Source organism: Selaginella moellendorffii, unplaced genomic scaffold (assembly GCF_000143415.4).
Source record: "Selaginella moellendorffii unplaced genomic scaffold, v1.0 SELMOscaffold_5, whole genome shotgun sequence".
NCBI classification, from domain to species: domain Eukaryota; kingdom Viridiplantae; phylum Streptophyta; class Lycopodiopsida; order Selaginellales; family Selaginellaceae; genus Selaginella; species Selaginella moellendorffii.
In genome coordinates, this window is record NW_003314266.1 from 248,646 (window position 1) to 266,580 (window position 17,935).

At 49.6% G+C, this 17,935-nt stretch overlaps 6 protein-coding genes and 2 long non-coding RNA genes across 10 annotated transcripts; 4 read left to right on the forward strand and 4 right to left on the reverse strand.

Annotated features, from left to right (window-relative positions):
* Positions 1-746: 746 nt before the first annotated feature.
* LOC9655024 (leucine aminopeptidase 1) lies at positions 747-3,993 on the reverse strand. The gene is made up of 12 exons (XM_002964999.2): positions 3,827-3,993; positions 3,413-3,765; positions 2,880-3,353; positions 2,409-2,802; positions 2,158-2,352; positions 1,874-2,099; positions 1,693-1,816; positions 1,545-1,640; positions 1,419-1,496; positions 1,299-1,359; positions 1,064-1,251; positions 747-1,001 (listed from the first exon to the last, which is right to left on the reverse strand). The coding sequence occupies exons 3-12, from the start codon at positions 3,150-3,152 to the stop codon at positions 867-869; spliced, it is 1,770 nt and encodes a 589-aa protein (XP_002965045.2). The 5' UTR covers positions 3,153-3,353; positions 3,413-3,765; positions 3,827-3,993; the 3' UTR covers positions 747-866.
* Positions 3,994-4,100: 107 nt separating this feature from the next.
* On the reverse strand, positions 4,101-6,121 carry LOC9659639 (serine/threonine protein phosphatase 2A 57 kDa regulatory subunit B' beta isoform). The gene is made up of 2 exons (XM_002965000.2): positions 4,611-6,121; positions 4,101-4,546 (listed from the first exon to the last, which is right to left on the reverse strand). Exons 1-2 carry the CDS (start codon positions 5,832-5,834, stop codon positions 4,151-4,153), a joined length of 1,620 nt encoding a protein of 539 aa, XP_002965046.1. The 5' UTR covers positions 5,835-6,121; the 3' UTR covers positions 4,101-4,150.
* Positions 6,122-6,239: 118 nt separating this feature from the next.
* Positions 6,240-10,689, forward strand: LOC112344700 (pentatricopeptide repeat-containing protein At4g02750-like). The gene is made up of 2 exons (XM_024670007.1): positions 6,240-8,217; positions 10,660-10,689. Exons 1-2 carry the CDS (start codon positions 6,334-6,336, stop codon positions 10,687-10,689), a joined length of 1,914 nt encoding a protein of 637 aa, XP_024525775.1. The 5' UTR covers positions 6,240-6,333.
* LOC9655025 lies at positions 8,884-10,312 on the forward strand. The gene is made up of 6 exons (XM_002964664.2): positions 8,884-9,059; positions 9,154-9,288; positions 9,348-9,558; positions 9,614-9,771; positions 9,829-9,945; positions 10,001-10,312. Exons 1-6 carry the CDS (start codon positions 8,937-8,939, stop codon positions 10,247-10,249), a joined length of 993 nt encoding a protein of 330 aa, XP_002964710.1. The 5' UTR covers positions 8,884-8,936; the 3' UTR covers positions 10,250-10,312.
* On the reverse strand, positions 10,246-12,927 carry LOC112344701 (sialyltransferase-like protein 5). Its single transcript, XM_024670008.1, has 11 exons — positions 12,722-12,927; positions 12,574-12,662; positions 12,405-12,491; positions 12,271-12,348; positions 12,126-12,217; positions 11,877-12,078; positions 11,726-11,816; positions 11,608-11,666; positions 11,401-11,549; positions 11,265-11,346; positions 10,246-11,216 (listed from the first exon to the last, which is right to left on the reverse strand). The coding sequence occupies exons 1-11, from the start codon at positions 12,855-12,857 to the stop codon at positions 10,815-10,817; spliced, it is 1,467 nt and encodes a 488-aa protein (XP_024525776.1). The 5' UTR covers positions 12,858-12,927; the 3' UTR covers positions 10,246-10,814.
* A 296-nt stretch (positions 12,928-13,223) lies between these two features.
* Positions 13,224-14,772, forward strand: LOC9655026. The gene is made up of 6 exons (XM_002964665.2): positions 13,224-13,404; positions 13,461-13,577; positions 13,643-13,853; positions 13,921-14,078; positions 14,135-14,251; positions 14,320-14,772. Exons 1-6 carry the CDS (start codon positions 13,282-13,284, stop codon positions 14,566-14,568), a joined length of 975 nt encoding a protein of 324 aa, XP_002964711.1. The 5' UTR covers positions 13,224-13,281; the 3' UTR covers positions 14,569-14,772.
* Positions 14,555-15,756, reverse strand: LOC112344702. The gene is made up of 7 exons (XR_002991820.1): positions 15,612-15,756; positions 15,470-15,544; positions 15,308-15,375; positions 15,194-15,249; positions 14,989-15,146; positions 14,826-14,915; positions 14,555-14,714 (listed from the first exon to the last, which is right to left on the reverse strand). It is a non-coding gene; the product is annotated as an uncharacterized LOC112344702 (long non-coding RNA).
* Positions 15,757-15,997: 241 nt separating this feature from the next.
* LOC9655027 lies at positions 15,998-17,229 on the forward strand. 3 transcript variants are annotated; one of them, XR_002991774.1, is made up of 5 exons: positions 15,998-16,167; positions 16,219-16,443; positions 16,500-16,657; positions 16,714-16,810; positions 16,871-17,229. It is a non-coding gene; the product is annotated as an uncharacterized LOC9655027 (long non-coding RNA). The 3 variants fall into 3 exon arrangements; XR_002991775.1 differs by having other exon boundaries at positions 16,519-16,657; XR_002991773.1 differs by having other exon boundaries at positions 16,219-16,657.
* The last annotated feature ends 706 nt before the right edge of the window (positions 17,230-17,935 follow it).

Below are 17,935 nucleotides of genomic sequence, written 5' to 3' on the forward strand. Positions count from 1 at the left end.
CGATCCCGCTTTGCCCTATAGTTGCTCACGTGAAAGTGTGACGTGAAATTCACTGGCAAACGTTTTCCTTTAGCAAGGACACCGGGATTCCTTCCGGGAAAACCAGGCAATGCCTTCCCTGCGACCAACACCTTTCGGAATCCTCACCTCCGCGTTCCCACAACCTTCTCCTTTTCGTCCTTCAGTGTTTTTAGCAAGATGCCGAACTTGGGTATTTGCTGCATGCTTATTTTGTCTCAAAGCCGGAACTTATTCTGAAACTCAGGTATCCAATCGCAGCACTCGTCCAAAAGTTATTGAATCTCCTCGTTACTTCCAGTCATCAGCTTGGAATTTACCAGGCAATAGTTCCCTTGTCAATCCCACTGCAAAGCAGCTTGGACTGGAGAACACCCTGGTCTCGCTGGCCTAAATGGCCCAGCGAATCATTTCCAAAACGAAGCGGCTAATCACCACCCTTTCAGTGAAACCCCCAATCTCCGACCTGGGCCGATAGACGGGCACCAAGTTCCTGGCAATTGTCATCGGTGGCAATTCTGGAGGGAGAAAACCCCCAAGAAATGGTGGCATGATCTCAGTGATCCCACAATCTTGTAAACAAGGGGATTGTTTCCCTCCGCTGCTATTCTCACCAAGGCTATTCTCACGCCCGGATCTCGTTGAGCATCTCTCGAGCGAAGGAAGGTGAAAAGGTTGCGAGGATGGCGATATGGAGAGGTAAAGGTTAAGATTTGCGGATCAAGGAATATGCTAGTTTTAAATTGATTAATAAATGTAAATTGTTTTCCACGGGATTAACGACCGAGCAAAAATGAGCCTCAAGAAACAATCCTGCTGTGGGAAAAACCAACCTCTTTTTTTTTACTTTACGAGGAGGATGCGTGCTTCGAAACCCATTCCACCAAGGTCCCCACAGCGAATCCAGTCGCCATTTTCTTCTTCTCGTTCCACACGGGTCCGGCGATGTCGAGATGAGCCCAAGGAATTTTCTCATCGACAAACTATCCATCCATCAAGAATGGAAGAGATTAGAAGTTCTTCCACAACAAAACGAAAGAAGTACCTGTTTCAAGAAGAGCGACGCCGTTATGGATCCGCCAGGACGTCCACCCGTGTTCACCATGTCCGCGATTCCCGACTTCATCATCTCCCAGTAGTTTTCTTCCATTGGCATCCGCCATAGCTTCTCTCCCGCGGCGCTTGACGCTTGGGACAGTTCCTCCGCGAGCTCGTCGCTGGGAGTAAACATGCCTGTTTTGCCATGGAGTTAGAAAAACAATTCTAAGAGAGGACGTTACCTCCAATCTCGTTGCCCAACGCGATAATGCACGCTCCTGTCAAGGTTGCCAAATCCACGATCTGTTTTTGCAAAGAAGTTTAGCTCAGGTACTTGCTAGCTGCAAAAAGGTAGCTTTTACCTTGTCAACCTTGAGGTTGCAAGCATATACAAGCGCGTCCGCCAACGTTAGCCGGCCTTCCGCATCAGTGTTGTTTACCTGAAACAACACAATCAAACCATTTCTGTGTTCTCAAAATCTTCGCACCTCAATCGTTTTCCCATTTGAAGCAGTGAGGATGTCGCCGGGTCTCATGCCCGCACCACTGATCATGTTTTCGCATGCCGCAACTATGAAATGGACCTGCAAGCATTCCCTCAGCACAATTATACGTAGCAAACGTGTGGAGAGTTACCTCCACTCCGAGAGGCTGAATAGCTCCAAGAGCTTTCGCTGCACCCAAGGCAGCTGCTGCGCCACCCATGTCAAACTTCATGAGCTCTATGCTCGAGCCTTGGATCTTCAAATTGTAGCCACCACTAGTTTAGCAAAAACGTTTAAGCAAACCACAATAACATGGAAGGAATGAAAGATACCTGTCAAATGTAAGTCCCTTGCCAATAATTGCCAGCTTCGTCTTGACATCCCCACTTGGTGGCTTGTACTGCAAATGGATGAACTTCGGAGGATTCACCGAAGCAGCAGCGACTCCAAGGTAAGATCCCATCTTCAGCTCCTTACACTCGGCTTCGTCAAGAATTTTGGCCGTGAAAACATCACTGTGAGAGGATGCTATACTTACAGCCTCCTCGGCGAGCGCACCTAGAATTTTCGACCAATGGTTACGAAGGAAAGAGAGTTTTCCAAGTCTAGAACTTACTAGGCGTAAGAACATTGGCAGGTGCATTGACGAGCTGCCTTGCTGATATCACTCCAGTGCAAACTTTCACCAAGTTTTGGAGTTTTTTCTCTAGTTCCGGTGCCGACCCAAGGCCCAAAATCTCCACTCTCTTCAACTTAGGTGCCTTTGGCTCTGATTTGAACCTTGTATCCTCAAAAGATCCCAGAATCACTCCTGCAAACTTAAAACGTTAGAGCGATCACGAACAAAAGATGAATAGTTCGCGATACCTGAGGTAATGGCGGACGCTCCAGCGTTTGAATCAACTCCTTCTTGATCCAAAGCCGAGAGAACGATACCAACAGAGCTAGCTTGTGCTGTCTTTGCAGCAGCTGCAATGGATTCCCCAACTCCTTTCCACGGTCTGGCCAGCGAGCTCTTCTCCAATTTCCCAAGCCCGACAAGGCCAATCCTCTTGAAGCCCTGCCCGGGGATCCGCACAAACGATGCCTGGCCGGATTTCCCAGTGAAATCCTCCTCCGCTGCGACATCGGCCAGGAGCCCGTTTAAATCCTTGTCGAGAATTCCAAATGCCTCATCGCTCATCCCGCCCTCGAACACGGCAATTGCGAGCAAATCCCCCTTCCACTGCGATACGTCCAGCTCCGATACGCGCACTTCCAGCTAGAATCATCAGAAAGAAGAAAAGAAAAAGAAATCCCGACAGTCAGCCAAGAGAGATCGAAAAACCTTCGCTCTACCTCTGGAATCGGCTGCTCCGATGCCTTGGTGAGGCCGACCGTGGCAAGATCAGCCGCTGGTGACGACGAATCGAGCACTGTGCGCGCGTTTCCCACCTTTGTGGACATATCGCGCGTCATGGCGGCGTAGCGGAGGCGAGGAAGAGGACGACGATTGGAAGCGCTGGCGCACAGACAGTGTGATGCGGCGCCTAGAACAGCGTCCGCGCCTAACCTCGCAGAAACCCTAGCCAAAACGTAGGCCCGGCCCCAAGCACATAGAGTGGCCGCCATAGCCTATGTTATACTCGCCTTGGCTATATGACATGGTTCCCAGGGGAAAACGCCGACGTGGACATAAAAGTGCCGCTAGCGTGGCAAAACACAATCACTATGACATGATTAAAGTCCTGAAGAACACCGTCTCGTGTTTTCCGCCTGACACAAAGTTCATTTCGCCCATGCTAGGCAATTCTTCGTACGATCACCGCAGGCCTAGATCGATCCATTCTCTGTTAGCGAGCGCTAGAAGTGGAGAACCAAAAAATTCTTACTTCACGCTGCCAAAGTTTTGTCCCGCTCGCTCGAGATCGCAAGTTGCAAATCTGGCACAGTGCCAGAGATTTTAGTCATGAAATGAAACAGTGTGTGGCTCCAAGAAGAACTCTTACTGCTGGCCAGAGCTTTCCTCGGTCGAATGCGACTGGATAATCAATCCACCAAAGTTTTAAGACGCTAGAGCGAGATGATCCAAAGGAGCAAAGGCGGTATCTAGTGACAAAGAGATACTTGCTTGGAGAAAAAAGACTCTTACTTCGAGGAACTCGCAGCGAGCGCTGATTGATGGACTTCTTTTTAAAAGCTCGCTAGCTAGTACTCGTACGTGGATATGTTCTTCCCGAGGAGGCTAGAAGCAAGGAAACAAACAGGGAATTAGGCAAAGAAGAGCCTCAATCAGAGCCACCGACCATTCAGTGCATCAAAGAGCTGGCTGTGCGAAAGAAGACACTGGCCTGGTAGATCCGTTCGTAGTCCATTCCCATCGCCTCTCTCGCCTCGATTCTCGCTCGTTCTACCCCGTTTCTACACGAAATATCAATTGAATATTGCGCAATCGCCAAATCCCTGGAAAAAAAGCTCTAAGATCATGCTTGCCGGCGCCATCTCCACCTCGATCTAGCGCCAGCGCTCTCAACCTCGACGAGAAATCTCTCGCATTGTCCAGCGCCACTCCAAGAGCCCTAAAAATACAAACAAATAGATTCCCACTTTTAAAAATCAAACGTTCCTTCCTATTGGTGGCTCCCTTGTTGCTTGCCCGACGCGAAGCTTACACCGTTGCATGGAGATGCCGACGCCGATGCCAAAAGATTCTCGCCGGTCGATCCACTCCTGGCCGCTGCTGCCGCCTCCAATCTCCTCCACTTGGCCTCCCTCTTGTCCTCCACCACCTTGTGCTTGGCCTCCTCCTCCTCAAACCTCTTCTGGCACTCGCTAAACAGCTCGGGATCCATCTCTACCAGCATCTTGCGGACGTTGAGCGTCAAGTTGTGGACCGTCTGGTTCCAGTGGCTCCGGCTGTTCTTCTCCAGCGAGCTGAACACCAGCGGAAGAATCACTTGCCGGTTCTGCGCAACCAGGTTGACAATGTGATCGTTGTTCCAGAGAAACAGCGCTCTCTCGGCTACCTGTGCGAGAAAGAAAAACCAGTTTTTGTTAGCTTTCGATCCTGGCAGCGTGAACACTACTGACCTGGAAGTGAGAGCTGTTGAGGCAGCGCGCGAGCTGACGAAACAACGGGACCATACAGCGCTGGAACTCGGCGGCTTGAGTTCCTTCCAGGATCTCCTCCATCTCGCCCAGGAAGAGCACCTCTTTCTGGCTGTTGACAACGGGCCAGTACTTGAGGAGCCCCCGGATGACCGTGTCCGCCAGCTTCAGATCCTTCTCCACGAACTGCGTGATGCAGTACGAGAGCTGCTGGTGGTACTGCGACACGAACCTCGGCTTGTGCAGCGGGATGAGCGCCCGGACGAGGAAGAGCTTGTGCTCTTCCTTGAGCGGCAGCGCGAAGCCGTTGATGATGCTCCCCAGGATCTCGAGCAGCTCCGCGATGCCGTTGTGCCTCTCGGTCTCGAAGATGAACCGATAGAAGATGTTGTTGATGGCCTTCCGGATGAATGGCCGGTGGACCATGAACTTGCCGTAAATCCTGTGAAGGATGGTCTTGAGGTAGTCCCTCTCCCTGGGATCGTCCGAGTCGAACAGGTCCAGAAGCCTCAGGACGAAGGCGTGGTCGACGTATCTCTTGGCGATCTTGGCGTCCGTGTCAGTCGAAACCACGTAGCGCAGCAAAAACTCGTAGACGAGCTGCAAGTGTGGCCATGCAGGATCCATGATCGGCTCCTCCTCCTCTTGCTCCAAGCTCTCCGACGACCCCGACAAATCCCTCGCGGATGGCGGCAAAGATCGGTGGATGTTGGCTGTGACCATCTTCACAACCTCCTCCGACACCACCTCGTTGAGCTTCCCCGTCGTCCCCGAAGAGATGTAGTCGACGAGCTCCAGCAGCGTCTGGCGCTTCATCTCTTTCTCCTTTGGATTCTTGGACGAGTCCGTGAAGTCGAAGGTGATGGAGCAGAGCTTGAGCTTCCGGACGAGTAGCGCTTGGCGGTCGGAGCTGGGAACGTCCTTGAGCGACACTAGCGGATCTGAGAAAGAGGTGGGTTGTCCATTCAAGGAGCTCTGGAGCTCCAGAGGCTTCGCTTGCAAGCTCTGGTGCTGCTGCTGCTGTATCAAAGGGCCGGAGCTACTCCTATAAGCGGTGGCAGCAGTAGCGCTGGATTTCCCGGCCGCCGCACCCGCGCGACCATTCTGATGAGCTACCCCATTGGATTTCCTATCCCCGGACGATTCATTGTCCACTTTGGTCGATGCCGAGAGCTTGGGAAACCAATACCGCCATTTCTTCTTCATCCCTGCGCCGGGCGAGCCTCACATCTAGCAATGTATCCCTTCCCTGCCGCAGATCCTTTCCCCAGCGGCGGCCTAAAACCCTCAAATTCCGGAGATCCACGCCGATCTTACCTCGCAGCCAGCGAATGCGCGGCATTCTCCATACCTCGCGAAGAACAGCCGGATCTGTGGCCGGCAGATCCAGCCCATGGGGAGGCGACCCCCGCCGATTCGTGGCCACAGTAGGGATTGCAGCCGCGGCAGCTCAATCGCGAGCGGATCTTCGCTGCTCGTCCCTCTCTCCTGGCAAACCCTAGGCGCTATCTATCCATCCATCGCAGCCGCAAACAATACTCTAGCAATGAGATAGAATATATAAGTGATTATAGCCCCAAAGCTCTGGCAAAATAAATGAGAGGATTCTAGATCCTTGGAATCTCCCCCCACGAAAGAAGAGCTCTTCTTCCAATCTTGCTTTCGATCGTTCGTTCGTCATGCTACATTTCTCGATCCGGGAGGAATGCCAGCTCCAAGCGCGCAGGATCTCGCGGCGGCGGCGCGGCAGTGCGGCGGTGCCAGGGATCTCGCCTCCGCCCGACGCCTGCACGCTAGGGTTTGCTCCAGCGAGCACCGCGCGAGCCTCTTCCTCGCGAATCTGCTCATCGAGATGTACGGGCGATGCGGCGGCGTGGAGGACGCGCGCCAGTTGTTCCTCTCGCTGCCGGATCCCAATGTTTTCTCCTGGAATATCATGATCCAGTGCCTGATCCAGAATGGACTCGTCGAGGAGGCAGCGGGGATGTTTGATCAGATGCCGGTCAGGAGCATCGTCTCCTGGAATTCCATGATCGCGGCGAATGCTCACGCTGGAAACATGCGCCAGGCACTGGATCTCTTCGATCGGATGCCGCAGAAGGACATCGTCTCTTGGAACTCGATCGTCTCTGGCTACGTCCAAAGCGGAGAAATCTCGAAAGCGCTAGCTCTCTTCGATCGGATGCCCGAGCGCGATGTTTTCTCTTGGTCAGCGGCGATCATAGCAAATGCCCAGATAGGGAATCTTGCTGCCGCTGTGATCATCTTCTCCACAATGGCGGAGTGGAATGTGATCGCCTGGAACTCCATGATCACCTTGTACGCACAGAATGGATTCCTCCGTCACGCCAAGATCTGCTTCGATTCGATGCCCGAGCGAGACATGGCTTCCTGGAATGCGATGCTGGCAGCATTTGCCCATGGCGGGATGATCCAAGAGGCGATCGATCTCTACCACCTGATGCCACGATGGGACACTCTCTCCTGGAACGTAATGATCTTCGTGTTCGCGGCGGCAGGAAAGATCCACAGAGCCAGGGAGATCTTCGACAGCCAGCGAGAGAGAAGCCCGAGCTCTTGGAACTCGATGATCGCGGCCTACGCGCAGATGGGCGATTTGGAAGAAGCTCGCAGGCTGCTGGAAGCGATGGCGCTGCCGGATCCTCTGTCCTGGGCACCACTGCTAGCTGCTTACGCACAGAAGGGAGAGATCGCGGAAGCAAAATCCCTGTTTGATCGGCTGGATCGCAACAAGAGCATCGTCTCCGCAAACTCGATGATCTCGGCCTACACGATCTCCGGCAAGATCGACGCGGCTGCCACGATCTTCGACCAGATGCCCCAGAGAAATACAGCGACTTGGAACGCGATGCTCGCGGCGTATGCCCAAAGCGGCGATGTCTCCACCACGACCAGATTCTTCCACTCCATGCCGGCTCGCAGCGTCGTCTCGTGGACCACCATGATCGCGGCAATGAGCGAGAGCGGCGATCCAGGCCTGGCCAGGAAGATCTTTGACGGAATGTTGGATCGAAGCACTGTCTCCTGGAACTCGATGATCACGGGGTATGCCAGTAACGCTCTCTCCGACCAAGCGATTGCGCTCTTCCAGCTGATGATCGCGGAAGGAGTCCAGCCCGATGAGATCACTTTCGTGGCTGCTCTAGCCGCTTGCGCCGACTCGCAAGACTTAGAACAAGGCCAGCGAATCCATAGCATGATCGCGGAGTACGATTCCAAGGCAACTTCCACCACCATCGCCACCAGCGTTTCTTCGTCTCTCATCGCCATGTATGGGAAGTGTGGCTGCCTCGAGACCGCTGCTCACGTCTTCCACAGCGTTGCTCGCAAGGATCTGGTCTGCTGGAACGCGATGATCGCGATTTACGGCCAAGCTGGTCACATCGTCCGGTCCCTCGAGACCTTTCACAGCCTACACCTGGAAGGAATGCTGCCGGATCAAGTCACGTTCGTCTGCGTTCTAGCTGCGTGTAGCCACGCTGGTCTGCTCGAAGTTGGCTACCAGATCTTCTGCTCGATCACTGTGAGCTACGGTCTATCCTTGCTCGGAGATCACTGCCGCTGCATGGTTGATCTCCTCGGACGCTCTGGCCGGCTGGAAGAGGCGGAGGAGTTGATACGTTCCATGCCATCCCAGGCGGGGAGCTCCGCCTGGACGAGCCTGCTTGCTTCTTGCCGGATCCATAGCGACGCACGGCGAGCCGCCAGAGCCGGGCGGTATGCTAAAGCACCAGTTTTGCTCACCAATATCCTCGTCGAAAGTCACTGAGTTTTTTATTTTTTTGTTTTCCATAGATCATAGGCGAGAAGTATCGATGAAGAACACGAAACAATATCCTTCGCGTAGAGCTGTAAAACGTTGAATATTGTTGTGACGCTTCGATGCTGCAAAGTTTTGAAATTTGTAGCAAAATAGACTACCTTTTCCCACAGGAGCAGCGTTTCGCAGGCGTCAAATTCATATTCCAGTGGCTCGTAGATTTTAGATTGCCTCCTTAACATATTTCTATGTCGTGCACAAGTGTGTTTATAGTCCTGCTGTGAAGCATTCCACTTGTTGGAGGTAGGAACTGTAGTGTTCGTCAGCGAATTGTTGTTAACAAGCAAGTAGCAAGAAAAAAAATTTGAAGAAAGCATAACATGAGTTTGATAAAACCACTGTAGTGTTTGACTCCTCGGAATCCATTTTTTTTATGTTCCCATGCGCTCCACGTGGTTGTGGTAGTATAAAATGGCGCAGTTTCCAGCCTAACTCTCACTCCTCTCTAGTGTGTTTCTTATAAGATCATGGCTCTCACAGCAGCTCCAAAGTTCTACAGCATCGAGTCAGTTGCTTATCCTGGCTACTATGTTACTCAGCAAGGCACCCAGATCGTTCTCAAGTCCAAGGACGCGCTCAATCCCTTCCAGGTAATCCGTGATCCAGATCTAGAACTTATCAAGATCACGTAGAACTTATCAAAGTTTTTATCATCTTGGCTTTGATGGGGAAACTCTTCTGCAGCTGTGGTACAGGGACGAGTCATGGCAGTTCCTGACCCAGGATACCAGTGACCTCCCTGCGTTCGTGTTTATAAACCACGGCTCCAAGAAAGCTCTCCGCTCCCAGGAAATCGCAACTTCTCGACACGTTGCCAAGGTATAGCATCACTGCGAGTTTGTCTCACTTGAATACGTTTGCTCAAAATGAAATGAAAGGCTACTGTTCGAGACTATGATCCGGCTGCCGAGGACGATTCTCTCTTCTGGTCTGTTGGCCGACGCTCGGACGATCAAGTTTCGATCACAGTGACTGGGAATTCGTCTGTGTTCTTGAGCCACACTTCCTCAAGTTCCAACTTCAAAGACGGGGTGCCGGTGGTGACATCCACCAACGGTGGAAGCTCCCGGTGGAAGCTCGTCACTTACGGTAATCCTCTGGACTTGTGGCCAATTCCCTTTGATCTTCTCGTTGTGCTGCACAGAGCCTTCTCAAGTCTACAGGATTCTGTGTCACTGGTTTGGGAATTACTTGACTTGGAAGCAGCAAAATGTGGACGTAACTTTCAAGGATGCAATCAAGCACAACGACGAGACAAACGTGGTGGCTGTTAGTCCAAACAACATTTCCCTTGACGGCATGGTTTGTAACTTTGATCTGACACTATCATCTTGGATCTCACATGTGGTATCATAATAGATATGGTACAAGGTTCCCGCCGGAGGCCGAGACGACACCACGTACTTCACCTCGTTCATCCTCATAAACAAGGTGACTGGTTTAGCACTCAAAGGGTCGACAAAGCCGGGAGACAAGGTACTCTTTGAAAACTTTGAGGAACTTTCCAAACTAAACTTGACGATCATCGCAGGTGCTCTTGACTCAATATGATCCTCTCGACTACAACTTCGTGTGGTCTGAGAACCGATTCCAGGCTTCAAACACGGACTATCTCGCGATCAATCTGGATGGAACAAACTTGCAGTGGGCTCTGCAGAACGATGATCAGTACCAGAACAGTGCGTGGTACCATCCTCTTACGCTCCGCCCGGCATCTGCAAACCAAGGATATCTTGAGCAGCAGGCCTGGAAATTCAATCCAGTGGTGGCAGGCAGTTAACCATGAACCATGCTGTACTCATTACCAGTTTTCTTCTTGCAAATAAAACTCCCTGTTTGATTATGATCGGCTCGATCATCGTCTCCGCAAACACGATGATCTCAGGCTAACCTCCGGCAAGATCGCCTCAGCTCCCAGGATCTTCGAGATGTCCCGCGACGTCGTAAGCCCAAAGCGGCGATGTCTAGATTCTTCCATGTCTCTTGGATGATCGCGATTTGGCCACGCTGGTCGCATCGTCCGGTCCCTCAAGATCATTCACAGCTTCCACCTGAAAGGAATGCTGCCGGATCAAGTCACGTTCGTCTGCGTTCTAGCTGCGTGTAGCCACGCTGGTCTGCTCGAAGTTGCATACGAGATCTTCTGCTCCATCACTGTGAACTACGGGCTTTCCTTGCTGCCGCTGCATGGTTGATCTCCTCGGATGCTCTGGCCAGTAGGAAGAGGCCGATGCATGCCATCGCAGCCGGGGAGCTCTGGCTGGACGAGCCTGCTAGCTTCCTGCCGGATCCATAGTGACGCACGGCGAGCTGCCAGAGCCAGTTTGCGTCCTCGTCGAGAGTCACTAAGATTTTTTTTGTTTCCCATGGCTGCGTTGCTGCTCCTGCTGTGGTCTGATGCACACCAGGTCCTCGAGCTTGTTGCCGTCGATCTTGTACATGGTGACGCCTTCCATGGCGCGGTAATGGTGTTGAGCTTGACTCCTCAGGGAGTTCACGCTTGTTTTCTCCCACTTTGAGTAGTTTGAGTTCTTGCGGGACTCGCTCATGTCTTTTGATCCTGACAGGCGTCCATTTCGAGATGAACTTCCCCATACTTTGCAGTTCTTGAAAGCTCCCTGGTCTTTGCCTGGCTTTCGTTTGTGTCCCATTGCTGCGTAGTAGGCTGCGTTTACTGTCGCTCGGGTCGGAATGACCGACCAGTCTTGCTTTCTGGCTTCTCGCATTGGAGAATGCAGCCTCATTGTCTGCATACATGGAGACTGTCAATGATAATCCATAGTCGTTCTTCTTACCCCGAGGCATTCCAACAGTTGATAGTAGGCTCTGCCTTGTAGTGGATTGTGTCCCTTGCGAGGAGCCGAAAAGTAACGAGTCCTATAGATGAAAAGAATGGTACAATGATAAGTTAGAAGAAGTGTGAGTCAATACCATTCCGTGTAGCCTGGATCCACCGTAAAACCATACATATCCACCGAGTCACACATTGACAAGGCGAGCTCCAAAGACTTAATGCCTGTCCCTTTCGCTCCCCGACGGAAAACTACACCTTGGAACAAGTAGACAGGATTCGGAAGAAGCTGTAAAAGATAAAACTCAGTTAGCAAACACCATAGCAAGCGTCAAAGGCCCTATTACTTTTATTTTAGCGTTGAAGTCCCGATGTATAACACTCTTGATAATCAACACTTCATCATCTGCAAAAATCCTCTTTTGCATTAAGCCAGTACTTTGTTCATAGACTTCTACTACGTACCAGATCCCTTTGCAACCTCAAGCAGATTTCTTACTACTCCACGAGCCATCAATCGAAAACTCCGTTTCATGCCAACATGCTTTGCGTATTTCTGTGAAATGGAAGCAACTTTTGCGAGCTCAGTAGTACGCAACCTTTGTGAGGTGATTACCGTGGTCACTGGTGCCTCATTGTCTCGGATGACAATATCGTGAGCATCTATCTCCTTTCCAAACTCCGTCTTTAAAAGGTCTCCCGAGTTTCCCACCACCGCACACGTCCTAAACTGGCGCGGCCAAAACGGTGGCTTTGGCGGTAGTATCAACTCGAGATGTTCTTCGCACAGGCTTCGGTTGGAACAGTTAGCTGCACCCCTGCACAACTAGATTAAAAACTTCCATCAACATCAAGCTTAGCTTACAGTTGAGCTATTCGTTTTGCAGCGTAGTCCATCCAGCCATCGGGACGTGCATCCAAATACTCGCGAGTCAATATCGTTGTGACGTTTCGATACTGCAAACTCAAAAGCGTTATTTGAATCAAGAGCAAAATTTGCAGCAAAGTACCTGTTCCCACAGGAGCAGCGTCTCGCAGACGTCAAATTCATATTCCAGTGGCTCGTAGATTTTGAACTGCTCATTACGCTGTACCGAGTAAACTTGTAAGCTTCGATCACGCAAAAATATTGTTAGTTACTTACCCAGGTACTATTTGTTCCCTCCGGATATTTCAGCACGATCTTGCAAGCATCCTTCACGGTTGCAGTCAATCCAAGCCCATTTCTTTCCTGTAAAAAGAAAGCATTGAAGTATCACTACTCTCCAACGAAGAAAACAAAGGAAAGAACATATAAGATCGAGAAAACTTACCACGCATTTTTGGACTTGACGCTGGAACGAATCAAGCGTAGAAGCGTCCCGATCTCGCAAGAAAAAGAAAAATCCTGGGCGCTGCAAGCCTACATTTCTCCCGCAACAAAGATCGATCGATCCACATCCAACAATCGCAGCGAGATACCTTCCAAGAAGAAGAGCCCTTGGGGCGCCAGGAACAGGAGGCAGATCAGGGACACCAGCGCCGCAATCGCGAGTGGGAGCGACAGTAGCAAGGCTCGCTGCCGCCGCTGCTGCTTGGGCGGCTGCTTCCACGCCATTTTTCGCCCCCTCCTACGCACGGATCAAGCGAGCTCCTCCCTGTAAACCTAGCTCGGGGAGCAATGCTCAGCTGTCAGATTAAAGCAGGCTCAGTTAATTAAAATGTTAATGGAGGTATAGCTCAGCGGCTGCAGTCCGATAGGTCACCAGTTCAATCCTTCGCCAATAAATTATCAAAACAAATCTGTCAGCGTTGGTCTTTATAAGCTGGACGCCACCATCGATAACCTTTCAGCCAACGCTACAAAGTCAGTGTAAGAAGTGTAAGAAGTGTAAGGAAGTGGAAGGCAGTGTGAAACACATGGGATAATGCGAGAGAAGCTGCCACTGTATAAATTGGCATACGTTCAAAGAGCTCTATAACTTCACACTCATCCCTTTGGCTTCTCAAAAGCTTTAGTCTTTTCTTAAGAGTTTAGAGACATGGCTCTCACAGCAGCTCCAAAGTTCTACACCATCGAGTCCGCTGCTTATCCTGGCTATTGCATTACTCAGCAAGGCACCCAGATTGTTCTCAGGTCCAAGGACGCGCTCAACCCCTTCCAGGTAAAATCTTTGAAAACTTTGCCGGTTGTCGATCATCATGGGAAACTCTTGTGCAGCTGTGGTACAGGGATGAGTCATGGAACTTGCTGAACCAGGACTCCGCGTTCGTGTTTGTAAACCACGGCTCTAAGAAAGCTCTCCGGTCCCAGGCACACTCAACGTCTCGAAGCAAGGTAAACAGAAAACAGTATTCATACTATACACTGTTGCTGATCATGTGGAATTTTGATGGCAAAAGGCTACTATTGGAGACTATGATCCGGCAGTCCAAGACGATTATCTCCTGTGGCGTATTTCCGGGAGCCACGAAAATCAAGTCTTGATCACCATGACTGGAAACAAGTCATTTTTTCTGAGCCACACTTCCTCAAGTGCTAGCTTCAAGGATGGGGTGCCAGTGGTGACATCCAACAGCGATGGAAACTCCCACTGGAAGCTCGTCACTTACGGTAAGCTCATGAATCATATGATTTGTTCTTCTCGGTTGTGGCTCATATATATGATGATGATGCACAGAGCCTTCTCAAGAGTACAGGATTCTATGCCACTGGGTTGGGCAGTACTTGACTTGGAAGCAGCAAAATGTGGATGTAACTTTCAAGAATGCAATCAAGCACAACGACGAGACAAATGTGGTGGCTATTCATCCAAGCAACGTTCCTCTCGACGGCATGGTTTGTACTTTTGTCGTTCTTTGTAATCTTATCTCATTCTATTTGATTACATATAGACATGGTACAAGGTTCCCGCTGGAGGAAGAGATGATACCACGTACTTCACCTCGTTCGTTCTCATAAACAAGGTGACTGGTCTTGCTCTCAAGGGGTCAACCAAGCCGGGAGACAAGGTAACTAGTGCACACTGTTGAAAACTTGAAGAAGTTCGCAAACTAAACGAATTGGATGATCATGGCAGGTGCTCTTGACTCAATATGATCCTCTCGACTACGGTTTCGTGTGGTCTGAGAACCGATTCCAGGCTTCACTCACGGACCATCTTGCGATCAATCTGGATGGAACCAACTTGCAGTGGGCTCTGCAGAACGACGATCAGTACCAGAACAGTGCGTGGTATCATCCTCTCGTGCTTCGCCCGGCATCTGCAAACCAAGTATTTAATACGCAGCAGGCCTGGAAATTCAATCCAGTGGTGGCAGGGAATTGACTATCAGCCATGTTGTATACATAAGGGACCGCTTACCACTTTTCTTCTTGCAAATAACAAGACTTTCCACGGGAAAAAGAAGCTGAGCACTCCCCATTTGTTTCCTTTTCCCATGGAAGCCATGAGCTTTCGTTCATTTCCAGTGTCTGCAAAAATCGAAGATTTAAGAAAAAACAAAAACATTATGACTATCGACTATCATTCCATATAGACCATAAAACCATACATATCCACCGAATCTAGAATTTACTACGTACCAGATCCCTTTGCAACCTCAAGCAGGTTTCTTACGACTCCATGAGCATCAACCGAAAACTCCGTTTCATGGCAATATGCTTTGTGTATTTCTGTGAAATGTAAAATAAATAAATAAATAAACTTTTGTGAGCTCTCAGTAAGATGCAAGCTTTAGATAATTACCGTGGTCACTGGTGCCTCATTGTCTCAGATGACAATATCGCGAGCATCTATCTCCTTTCCAAACTCCGTCTTCCAAGTTTCCCACCTGTCTCAAACTGGCGCGGCCAAAACAATGGCTTTGGCGATAGTATATGTTCTTGGAACAGTTAGCTGCACCCCTGCACAACGATATAAAAAACTTCCATCAACGTGAAGCTTAGCTTACAGTTGTGCTATTCGTTTCGCAGCGTAGTCCATCCAGCCATCGGGAAGTTTCCGATGCTGCAACCTCAAAGTGTTGCTTCCAGAGCAATGAAGAGCAAAATTTGCAGGAAAATACCTGTTCCCAGTTTCGCAGACGTCAAATTCGTATTCCAGTGGCTCGTAGATTTTGAACTGCACATTACGCTATACCAAGGATAAGCAAATAGATTTTGCAAGCATCCGAAACAAATGAAAGAGAAGACGAGGAGATAGAATAAAATATGATCCAGAAACTTACCATGATGCTGGACCGACTCAAGCGTAGAAGCGTCCAAATCTCGTAAGAAAAAGAAAAATCCAGGGCGCTGCAAGCCTACATTTCTCTCGCAAGAAAGACCGATCAATTCACATCCAACAATCGCAGCGAGATTTTGCCTCACCTTCGCAGATCAGGGACGCCAGCGACAGTTCGCTGCCGCCGCCGCTGCTTGGGCGGCTGCTTCTATTTTTCGCTCCCTCCTCCCTCGCATTCTCTGTAAACCTAGCCAATCGCCTGCAGTCCGATAGGTGACTAGTTCGATCCTACTTGCCTCCTTATCCCTCGATGAATTCCCATGCGCTCCACGAGGTTGTGGTGGTATAAAATGGGCCTAGATCTCAGAGTTACTCTAGCTCTTAAAAATGGAACCTCTCACAGCAGTTCCAAAGCTCTACACCATCGAGTCCACTGCTTGTCTTGGCTACTGCATTACTCAGCAAGGCACCCAGATTGTTCTCAAGTTCAAGGATGCGCTCAATCCCTTCCAGGTATCAATCTGTGTCAATCCAGATCTAGCATCTTGGTTTTGATCTCTTGTGCAGCTCTGGTACAGGGATGAGTCATGGCAGTTCCTGAGCGAGGATAACAGTGACCTCTCCGCGTTGGTGTTTATAAACCACGGCTCCAAGAAAGCTCTTCGCTCCCAGTCATCCTCAACTTCCCGGAGCACTGCCAAGGTATATAAATCACGACAAGTTTGTCTCACACTTGAATTTTTCTCTATCCAGCTCTGATCCAGCTTACTGTTGGAGATTATGATCCGGCAGTCGAGAACAATTCTCTCCTCTGGTCTATTTCCGGAAGCTCGGACGATCAAGTCTTCGTCACAGAGACTGGGAATTCGTCCGTGTTTTTGAGCCACACTTCGTCGTCGAGGTCCAGCTTTAAAGACGGAGTGCCAGTGGTGACATCTTCCCAGGGTGAAAACTCTAGGTGGAAGATCGTTGCTTATGGTAATCCTCTAGACTTCTGGTCAATTCCTTTTGATTTTTCTCGTTGTGCTGCACAGTGCCTTCGCATGTGTACAGGATTCTGTGCCACTGGTTTGGCAATTACTTGACTTGGAAGCAGCAAAATGTGGACGTAACTTTCAAGGATGCAATCATGCACAACGACGAGACAAACGTGGTGGCTGTTAGTCCAAACAACATTTCTCTCAACGGCATGGTTTGTGACTTTGTCTGACACTATCATCTTGGATCTCATTCGTATTATTGTAATAGGCATGGTTCAAGGTTCCTGCTGGTGACCGAGACAATACCACGTACTTTACCTCGTTTATCCTAATAAACAAGACTGGTCTAGCACTCAGGAGACAAGGTAAGTCCTAAAACTTTTGAAGGACTTTGCAAGCTAAACAAAAGATACCTTTCATGGCAGGTGCTCTTGACTCAATTTGATCCTCTTGACTACGGTTTTGTGTGGTCTGAGGACCGATTCCAGGCTTGAAACACGGACTATGTGGCCATCAATCTGGATGGAACGAACTTGCAGTGGTCTCTGCAGAACGACGATCAGGACCAGAACAGTGCGTGATATCATCCTCTCGTTCTTCGCCCGGCATCTGCAAACCAAGGATATGTTGAGCAGCAGACCTGGAAATTCAATCCAGTGAACAATGTTTAGCTGGGACTTTTATGTTCATAAATGAGATGAGAAGATGCTAGATCTATGCATGAATGTTCATATGAATAATTACACTTCTAAATGTTTAATCAGCTGCAGTATGATCAATGTCACCAGTTTTTGTAATCAATTCATATACTTCCCAACAAAACGAATGTGTTTAGGTTGGCAAAAAGGGAAGACGGTTAACTAATAAATATTCTGTATTAGCGTTCTTAAAAAATATTCTTGTGTAATAAATTAAAATTTGAATTGTCAAGGTATAAATTACTGCATGCTTTCCTCACACTTCATTGCTCTAAATGAAATCTTCAAGGCAACTGTTGGAGACTATGATCCAGTAGTTGAGGACAATCCTCTCCTCTGGTCTGTATCCGCAAGCTCGGACGATCAAGTCTCCATCACAATGACTGGGAATTCGTCCGTATTCTTGAGCCACACTCCAGCTTTAAAGACAGGGTGCTAGTGGTGACATCCACCCATGGTGGAAACTCCCAGTGGAAGCTTGTCACTTACGGTAAGCTCATGAATCATATGACTTGCTCTTCTCAGTTATGCTTATATAATCTCTTTGTGTCACTGCCTCTCAGGATCACAGGATCCTGTGTCACTGGTTTCGAAATCACTTGACTTGGAAGCAGCAAAACGTGGACGTAACTTTCAAGGATGTGGTCAAGCACAACAACAAGACAAATGTGGTGCTTGTCGGTCCAAACAACATTTCTCTTGATAGCATGGTCTGCAACTTTGATTGTAACACCATGATCTTGGATTGCACACTAATGTTAGTAGCCATAGACATAGTACAAGGTTCCCAAG